Raw genomic sequence first — 9,796 nt, 5'->3', positions numbered from 1 at the left:
CTTGCAGTGTCTGAATGTTTTGTAACACAATTCTTGCATTTCCTTTAAACACCTAATATAAGTTAGGTTTTTTAAATTTGGTATTAATTCTAGCAAAGGTATTCACCTTTGATTTTGGAGAATTTCCATCACCTAAGCTTCAAAACATAAATGTGTATTTTTAGGCTTGGTATCAATAAACAACCCCTCTGGTTTTTCTTCCATGATGTCCTCTATCTAAGTGCATTTGTAGTTTTGTAGGTCATATGGCAACTCAAAATACCCACTTTGAGAAGTTTGTATGATTCATGTACTGTACATGTGTATCTGAGATAAATGCATTTTTCCAAAGACAAAATGGAAGACAACAGACCACTACTGTCTTCCAAGTGCAACCAGTGGTAAGAGCAAAAAACACGCAATGGTTTTGTGCTCAGCCATATTTATTACATAAATACATAAATACAAAAAGCGATAAAAGCACAGAATCCACAGATAAGGCTTACAATCTCTCCAGACAGCAACAGCACCTCCAAGACTCACTGGCACCCTGTTTCCCAAGACTCATCAGTTACCCTGTTTCATGAGAGTAACTGGCAGGAGCACACATGGACAGGAACAAATCACACTGCTGTGCAAATAAAAAGCATGAAATAATGAAAAAGAGCAACAATTCTAGAACTCTTTGCGGTATGAGGGTGATACAAGGTTGTTTGCATGGTGACTCTATGAGAACTTTTAAAGGATGTACCTGACATGGAAGTGATGATCCTTGCTGTTTCAGGTTTTGGAGCAGGTGATAACATTAATAGACCAAAGTCATGTTGCTAGGTTCTCTGCATCGGCTCTTTAGTCATGTCCAAGCATGGTGGTCAAAGGTGTTCAAATGAAGTTCTGTGTCAAAACAAAAAAAGATGGGGGTCAACTATCTTTCAAGCTCATCAGGAAGTTGTTTTTCTCTCTTTTTAGAAACATTGCTGGGTTACATTCAGTTCTGTTTGTGCCTGCTGTGGACAGACCATTATCTGCTTTGGCTTTGTGCAGAGTTGAGTACTGCAATGCCTTACTTGCAGGATGGTCAAGGAATACCTTACAGAATATTTAGTTACAGTATGTTCAAAACTCAGCTAATTCTGATAATTCATGTTCATGTTGCTGCTACCTTATACAGGAACATTTGATTTGAAATCCTGAAGTTTGCTTTTGGTTTAAGTTTGTACAGATGATAGTCAGGACTTTCCACATGCCATTTAAACGCTTTAAAAATATTTTTTCCTTCCTTATATTTTGAACTCACTGAGGAACTCCATGCTTAGCTAAACACTCTGGTTTTCTGAAACTGGTCTCTTTGTTTGCTTGTACAACAAGATTCCAAACTTTGGTTGACAGAATCCTCCTGTCATGCATGAAAACTGTTCAATATTCATCACACTGAAATGGGAATTTTGATATTTTCAGATCTTGCCATAAAACGTACTTATGTAAATTGGCATTCCTATTGATTTTATAATGTCTGTAGTGTATTGTTAACTATCAGAAACTTTCTTCATGATTGTATTATAATACATTTAGGAATTGTATAACCCTACAGTTTTAAAATACTGTATATACTGTACATGTTTTATTAATGCTCTCCCTAATACAAAAATGGTCAGGCCTACGTGTTTCAAACCCCAAAATAAGGTGATGCAATCATGCTGCTCTAGCAATATGTACTGTTCATTTTTGCCACTCGACTGGGTTGTAAGAGAGTTACACATTCTTCACAAACCACTTCCCTCCAGATGTCGATGTCATGTCAATGGTAAAACCATGAAGAATACTGCACAGATAATTTCATGTTAATCCAAGTTCAAAGTTTATTTGCCATTTGTAACGAGTACATTTGAATTTTCACACGCACTTGTTCTCTGAGTGCACAGACATGGGGAAGATAGCAATTAATAAAAATGGGAAATGGGTAATGCAAAAAGACAGTATCATCCAGTATACAATACAATTCAACATACGTATTGTATAGAAAACAATCTTCAATTAACAATATAAATAGTGAACACCAGTGTGCAGTATGCAGTGCAAAAAATGTAACATTTAAAAGTCAGTGGTAGTGTGTTGTAGTCAAGTTAGTCAACTTGCAATTAGCTATTAGTAATTGAAGATGATGTATTAATGTATTTCTGAACCTGGTGGTCTGTGTTTTGATGCCATAGTACAGTACCTCCTTTCAGACCGAAGAGTTGAAAACAGCTTTGGGTTTGGAGTGGTTATAATACTGTATTATGGCACAGGCCTTATTTCGGCACCAGTTCATACAGAAGTCTTCAATCGTTGGTGAGTCAGATCCTGTGAGGTTTTCGCTGATGTCACAACTCTCTGTATGGCCTTCTTGTCCTGCGTGGCTGTGTTGCAGTTCTATAGTAGTGATGCCACCAGTCAGGACACTCTCTGTGGTGCAATGATAGAACTCAAGAATGCCCACTTACTCACCCTGCATTTCCTCAGACGCCTCAGAAATTGGAAGCACACTTGCTCATGACAGTATGCCATTCTCTGGACTGAAAGAGCATGTCATTTTATACATTTCATTACACCTCTTTTGGGCAGCACAGTACAGCACAGCTTGTTTGAGTTTATATGTTCTCCTCGTGCTTGTGTTGGTCACCTGTAGGCGCTCCGGTTTCCTCTCACAGTCCAAAGACAAACAGGTAGGTTAACTGGCTTCTGGGAAAAATTGGCCCTGGTGTGGATTTGTCTGTGTTTGTGTCTGAGTGTGTGCTACGATGGACTGTCGTCCTGTCCAGGGTGTACTCTGCTTTGATCTCAATGCTTGAAGGTATAGGTTCTGGCTCCCTTGTGTCCCTGAATTGGATGAAGTAGTCACTGTAGGAAATGGCAGGATTACTGCTCTTTTTACAGTATGGGGAGAGACACTATTACTGTATCCTTATCCAGTCCATTCTTTACTGCCAAAACATGCCTCAGTCCCGACTGCTCATGAATATGATTGTAGTCAGCAAGTTCTTCAGTAAAGACCTCCGACTAAGTGAAAACATGGAATGTGTAAATTCTAGCAAAAATGTGTGAGGAAGGGATGCCTCTAAGTAATGTCTCAAAAAGGATATCTCAAAAACCTAATCCTGACCAGAGCCGGAATCTCAAAAACCTAATCCTGACCAGAGCCGGAACCACGATCCTAACCCTAATGACCGATTTTCATTTACAACATCATAAATACAACTTTATAACCAAGACTCTAAAGAATGAAAATATTTCTACCCTCTCAATAAACATTTCTTTATTTGAAATTCATCTCAAGAAAGATATTGCTATGCAAAAATAAACCATTTTAAACCTATTATCACTTGTTATTACAAGTCATTGATTTGCAGTAAAAATAAAAGTTAATGTACGTTTTACATCCAATTTAAATGTTGTGCTGATTGTGTTTGTCTACATTTGCAAAACTAAAACAAGCAATACAGTAACAATTGATGTGCTTTCTGCAGGTTTCTCCCTACATCAGTCTTGACAGGAGTGGAAAAATAAACAGAAAGATTAGACGCAGATTGCACGGGAGTATAGCGTTGTGTTTACCGAGACAAAAATAATATTGATTTTGCAAGGAATACAAACTGTAGCTACACTCACCAAGCAGTTCACACAGTAAATCAAAATAGTAATAACTACTGTAGCACCGGCCCTTTTAATGCATTCTACAATAAGCTGACTCTACCTAGCTCATAAGAAACCAATAAGACACTTCAGCAACATGTTTTATCTCTACAAAGCATCTGTATATTTTAATGTAGGTCATGGTTAAGTTGTATATGAGGCATTTTGACAAAAAACACACATAGATTAGAAGGCCAACATGCAATTATTTCTGAAATGCCTTTGTTGCTTTCCATTTAATATATTTATATGTCTGTTACTCACTTTTTCGAAAGAAAAAGATAAACAGTCGTGATTACCTGTTAAAATGGCATACATGGTAGCTAAGTAAACAAGCTTTAGAATCATATTAATTCCTCTGTTTGTTACGACAGATTTAATTTCTCCTTTTCATGTGGAGATGGGAAGCCTGAGCAGGGCACGGGGTTTTTCTGATTTGAGACCACTCCTACTTCTTGCTAACCCTTCAGAGGAACCACTACATAGTGTTCAAAGCAGCACAGAGCTCTAAATGGAGTCCCACCTGCCACTGGTTTGGGGAATTTCTGCAGTGAGTGGACCGTTATCACGAGTGTTTTACTTCAGCTACCAGGCAGCCTCTGCTCAGAGCTTGTTAAATGAGATCCATGGAAAGGTGGGTAAACTTTTTTATGAAAAGATGTGCTGCATTAGTAGTGTCATACACCGTATGTGGACACAACAATCGAAGAACCGGTGCTTCATTTATTATAGGAATATTGTCGGCCTTGCACTAATTTTGCTAATCTTAATTTCTTTAATCTAGAATACCAATGGCTATAAGCACACATCGGAACTCCCAGTGCCATTCTGATCTTGGGAAGATACAGTTTCTGCAAACAACAAAGATCTGAAGCAATTTAGAGCTAACGGTATTGTATAGATTACTTTAAATTTAGCAGCTTCAAATACTGGGCCTTCATTTAAATATACCATGAAAAAAGCTGTCATTGATTTCCATGTGCTTGCTGCATGACTTTATGTGGATTTTATTCACTTATGTTCAGAATGTTTATTCAAAACAGTCTCGGACAGTGTTTATTCTCTATGCATGTCACGGGCCAAGCCTCTGCATAGTATGACCTTTTGATTTTGAAACTTCAAAAATTCTGTTATCCTATCAGTATAATACTGGACAACACACTCTATATAAGAAGCATGGAAACTCTGTAGTCATTAGATTAAATTTACTAAATTTGCTAATTTACACAAGAATAAAGATTCAGACTCATAAAACACCCACTTGTTGAATACAACAAAGTCTTCAATCACAAAAATGCTTTGAGTTGGAATGTAATCTGTACCCATCTCTCTTTAAAATCCCATTTTCCAGGCTTCATCTGCAGCCCAACCAGCCTGGGTTTGTTGTGTAAAACGGTTTAAGTAAAAGTGATATCAAGAACAAGTGTTTTGAATTGAAATCCATATATCAACACAGGGTTGTAGACAAATTCTTTAAGGATTTGTCATGTTTTTAAAAGAGATCTTCGACATGGAAATTGATGCAGTTTTGGATGTAGGACATTTGACATAAAGGTCTGAGGCCTTGTATTCCTGCTTCTTCACAATGCTAATTTTACAATGAAACCTGTTTTTAATATAATTATGACAACTGGATTCCTACTGTTTAGATTAATTTCCTGTTCACAATCTTTTTAGTTGTTGTTTCCTTATTGCTTTGATCTTTCAACCTGATGAAAGAAACAGTCACTCTGAAACTTGGGTATATGAGAAAATACGGGCTTCCTGCAACAGCCTTCATAATTTATAAGTGAACTCTATAAAAATCATCCTCAGAGGCCTCTGTCTTTCATTGACTGCTCAGTCTTACGAAATTTGTGTTGGGAGAGTTACCTGTACCTACATTACCTCAAATAATAAAAAATGTCAGTTTACATACAAGTTCAACTGCAGTATTCTTTTCTTTTTTAGGAAGCATGAACATATCCAACAGCACAGATGACAAACATAATACTGAAGAAACAATGAAGACCTATGTACACCTGCTGGCTTTTATCTTCACCTTTGTTTTCAGCTATTGCATCATGCGGACCATCAGGAAAGAAGCAGCTCTGAGGAATCAGGTCCGGTACATTCTTCTCTGCCACCATCTCATCTGCGTTGTGGCTTTCTTTGGAGTAGGCATTTTGTTCCATGGCCTACGGATGTTTAGAGTGGCTGTTCCCAGGATTGTCTGCTGGATTATATTTGACATCCAGGTAACATTAGGGAGGGGGATCATCTTGACTTTGACACTGATGGCTCTCAACACATGCTTGTCTGTCTGCGCTCCTCTGCGGTACCTGTCCATCATCCACTCTCTAAAGGGCAAAGTCATTATTATTACTTGGATATTGGCAACACTCAACCCAGTCTGGTCCACAATTCAAGCAAGTTGCACTGTGCAGCTGACCTACTTGACAGAAAGAGACCCCACATGCCCAACTGCCCTTCATGGGACAGACTCGCGGATCGCTGCCATAGTTTTCCTTTCTCTGCTTTCCCTGCTCATCATCTTCAGCTACTGCCTGATCTACAGGGAGGGCAAAAGGGCTGGGCACTTCAGCAGGTCTAACATCAGGGGGAGAAAAACCATTCTCATTCACAGCCTGCAAATGAGTTTGCACATCATCCCTACCTTTATCATCCTAGCAACTGTGAGGAAACCCTTTGAGGTTAAATTGCTCAGCTTTTTGGTGTTCTCTGTAGCGCAGGCCTTAAGTCCTATTGTTTTTGGACTAAGAAGCAAGGAGCTTAAAAGTAAGCTTCCAGAGATCAAACTGAGCTGTCGTTGGATTTGTGGCCTTAAGAATTGCAACAAAATTATGGACACAGAGGGAAATCAGCCGTCAGTTTCAGTTCTAAATGACTCTGAATCCTATGAGTGAAAAATTATATTTCTTCAGTATTTTTAAAAAACACATATTTATTACTCTGTTAATGAAAAACAGTAAATTCCCATTGACGTCTTATATCTTATTTTTGTTAAATATTGTTTTTTTTTTACAGAATTCCTGATCAGTGCATATAAGTTATAGGTTATATTTGGTGCAGGATTGCACATGAAAGGGCATTTAAAACCGAGAAGAGGAGGAATCTTTTTACTCATTTTTTGGACCTGGGGTGTTATTTGCATGGAGTTTGTATGTTCTCTACATGTTTGCACGGGTTTCCTCTGTCTGCTCAGGTTTTCTCCCACAGTCCAAAGACATAAAGGTAGATTGATTGGCTTGTGGAAAAACTGGCCTTGGTGCGAGTGTGAGCATGTTTGTGTCTGTGTGTGGCCAGCGATGGAACAGCAGCCGATCCAGACTGCATCTTTCCTTGCACTTGTTGCCTGCTGGGATAGACTCATGCGGCCATGTATTGGAAGAATGGGTTGGAAAATGGATGGTTGGAAATGATCCAATCTTCTCTGCTGTCACCTGTTAGATATAGATATGACTGTGAACTCTGAAGATGAAACTTAGGTATTTATTTATTATGTTCTCACATTTTTCTAATGGGTGTCAATATTCACAAGGAATAACATGTTTAGGAGAAATGTATTGAGGTGTTCAGCCATAAGAGGCTTTGGTTTTAACCTGCTTGTTTGAGGGCCGGTCTCCTGGCTGTAGGACGAAGAAGTCAGGCCCTCGCACAGAGAGAGAAATTCAGCCAGGCTCATCTGGTGGTATTAACATTTGTTAGGAAGTGACGTCAAAGAGAGTCAGAGTAATGGCTGTCATTCCTTTCAAAAAACTTTCATTGAAAATTCCTTTAAATCTTTTTTTTTAAAGAAAGTATATGAAGCTTGAAAAACTGTCAGTAATCATCCACAGTACAGGGGCAGGTGATCCAAAGCGTTGAGTAGGTTTGGGAGATGAAATGCAAATGTCACTCAATTCTTTCCAAGTGTTCCTCCAGATTTCTATAGGAACATGATGAGCTTTGACCTGCTGTGACTACAGTATAAGAACAAAACTATAAGCCGTGATTAAACAGTTAATGTCTTTAAATGCTTAACCAATCACTCAGCACAAGACATTAATCTCCTCGGATGTATTAAACATAAATGAAATTCAGCAGCATTCTGGAAATTATAAAAAGTCTGCTTTAAATAAAAATAACACATTCTTAATTACTCTAGCCTTTGTGCTGTTTTTTTTTCTGTTATCTATGAACACAGTATGAGTATTACAGTTTGACTACAGTACATTGCACAATGATACACACATTTTAACAATAACTGCAAGCATCATAGCAATTAATATTTTCGGCCGTCTGGAATATGCCTCTGTACATCTTGTGTAAATATTTTCACTTTGTGTAATACATGGGTCATTTAATTTATTTTAAATTAATCATAGTCTGTTTATTCGTGTTCTGTGATCCCTTCTACTATCTTTGAATAAGATTCCTCGGTACTATTATGGATTGGTTGATACTGAACTGAACGCTACTCAGTTCAAACGAACGTATATCAACACTAATAGGACAAATACGTACGTAAAATGAATTAGCTACAAAGAGACCTGTCATTTGGGGAACTAACAAGCGATATAAAGGGGGGAAATGGTAAAAGCTTAACATGCGAAGAAGCTATTGTACTGTATATGCAGGTAAGTGGGAAATTACGCTGTGACGCTATTATTTAATTAATCAAAACGTGAAAACGCATACATCTCACGCAAAATTTCCGGAGTTACGCATAATCTGGGTCTTTCCGTTATGTTCCATCAAATAAAATTAGACAAATGTTTTCAAAATAACAGGAAGTAAAATCATCTAGTGTTTAACGACACATTTTCTGAGTTTATTTGTAAAACTATACACTACCTTTTACTTTTATTAACATGGGATTAAAGGGCTAAACTTTTGCTAAATTAGAGCGCGGGAATGACAAAACAAAAGTCTCGAGCAATATTTTTTTGCAATTTTAAAACTCGCGAATATTTTTTTCGATGTCATTTGAATCAGTCCAGTCATATTCTATTATCAGGTACCACACTTAATACCAATTTAAGTAAAAGTTTAGCTGTCAGTCAATTTACAAGTGAATTAATTTCCGTTTCACGACAGCATTTAAATGTGCGACTAGATGACATCCTCCAATTAAAAAGAATTACGTAATGGATAATCAAATCCTGTATTTAGGGCATAGGTGATGTTTTCATATTGTTTTACTTACCAGTAGGCATCTTATCACTAAGGCCGTTTCTGTTGCTGATCACTGGATATTATCAGTGAGATTTAAATATCACTGAAATGCATTTGTGTTTTAACGAAACTTCTAAATTTAATTCGACTGACTCGGAAAAATAAGCTTGAAAGCTTCAGCATGTAATTTGAGTCTTCTGCCTTGTACTGTAGTTTCTTATTGATCACAAGAGGGCGCGCGATGCCAAAGTACCGTAATTATTCTTGCTCAAGGGCAGGAAAGACGAACTGGAGAAATCCGCAGACACCACGGGTGACGTGACTGAGCATAAACCAAAGATGAAAAAAACAAAACCAACAGAAAACAGAGGAATGCTATTCGCGTGTTTGTTTTTTGTGAACCGTTCTCTTAAGTTTTGATTGTTTAATCTATTGACTGCCCATTTGTACAAATTCATCTCCATTGTGATACATTTTTGAAATTATTTGTTGCCTATTACTAATCTACTACTTCTGCTGTAATACTGTTATAATATATTTATTCTTCATACCATAAGGTAGAATCAGCTTCATTTTGTTCTATATTATCCATTATTATTGTTCTATATTTTAGATCATACAGTTAATGATAATTGTGTATTATAGCATAATAAAAGTAGTATTATTACACTTAAAATGTGATAATACAATGTCATTTAGCGGAAGGTTAGTTACTATGAAGCATGTTACTCAAAGGTTAAATGTTTAAAATCGCACTATGACTATTTCCTAATGGTCTCAATTGTTTAACAGTACTCATATGTAACTAAAGCACCATTCAGGTCGAGAATTACTATTTTCTACATCTTAACTGAAACCCAATATTCGAAGTAAGAAGAAGGAAAGTTGGGATGGGCTAGTTTTTGCTCAAAGGACGAATATGAATCCTGTACGGTAAACAAAAAGTATCCAAAACCCGCCGGAAGAGAAACAAAATGTACTCCCAGAA

At 37.3% G+C, this 9,796-nt stretch overlaps 1 protein-coding gene and 1 long non-coding RNA gene across 6 annotated transcripts in view; one reads left to right on the top strand and one right to left on the bottom strand.

Annotated features, from left to right (window-relative positions):
- Positions 1-404: 404 nt before the first annotated feature.
- LOC107079143 (uncharacterized) overlaps positions 405-9,796 on the bottom strand; it is a 37,290-nt gene continuing 27,898 nt past the window's right edge. For 3 of the 4 annotated variants that reach the window (XR_011191427.1, XR_011191426.1, XR_001480102.2), the window contains exon 3: positions 405-873. This is a non-coding gene — a long non-coding RNA (uncharacterized lncRNA). The remainder of the gene's footprint in view (positions 874-9,796) is intronic. The other variant, XR_001480103.2, reaches the window with a different exon arrangement.
- Positions 4,207-7,792, top strand: LOC107079142 (probable G-protein coupled receptor 148). 2 transcript variants are annotated; one of them, XM_015361131.2, is made up of 2 exons: positions 4,207-4,285; positions 5,602-7,792. In XM_015361131.2, the coding sequence occupies exon 2, from the start codon at positions 5,607-5,609 to the stop codon at positions 6,555-6,557; it is 951 nt and encodes a 316-aa protein (XP_015216617.1). In that variant the 5' UTR covers positions 4,207-4,285; positions 5,602-5,606; the 3' UTR covers positions 6,558-7,792. The 2 variants fall into 2 exon arrangements, with proteins under 2 accessions (XP_015216617.1, XP_015216616.1); XM_015361130.2 differs by lacking the exon at positions 4,207-4,285 and adding an exon at positions 4,452-4,541.

The sequence above is a fragment of the Lepisosteus oculatus genome, chromosome 13 (assembly GCF_040954835.1).
Source record: "Lepisosteus oculatus isolate fLepOcu1 chromosome 13, fLepOcu1.hap2, whole genome shotgun sequence".
In the NCBI taxonomy this organism is placed as follows: Eukaryota; Metazoa; Chordata; class Actinopteri; order Semionotiformes; family Lepisosteidae; genus Lepisosteus; species Lepisosteus oculatus.
The sequence above is the reverse complement of the archived record's forward strand: the minus strand, read 5'-3'. Positions and strand labels throughout refer to the sequence as shown.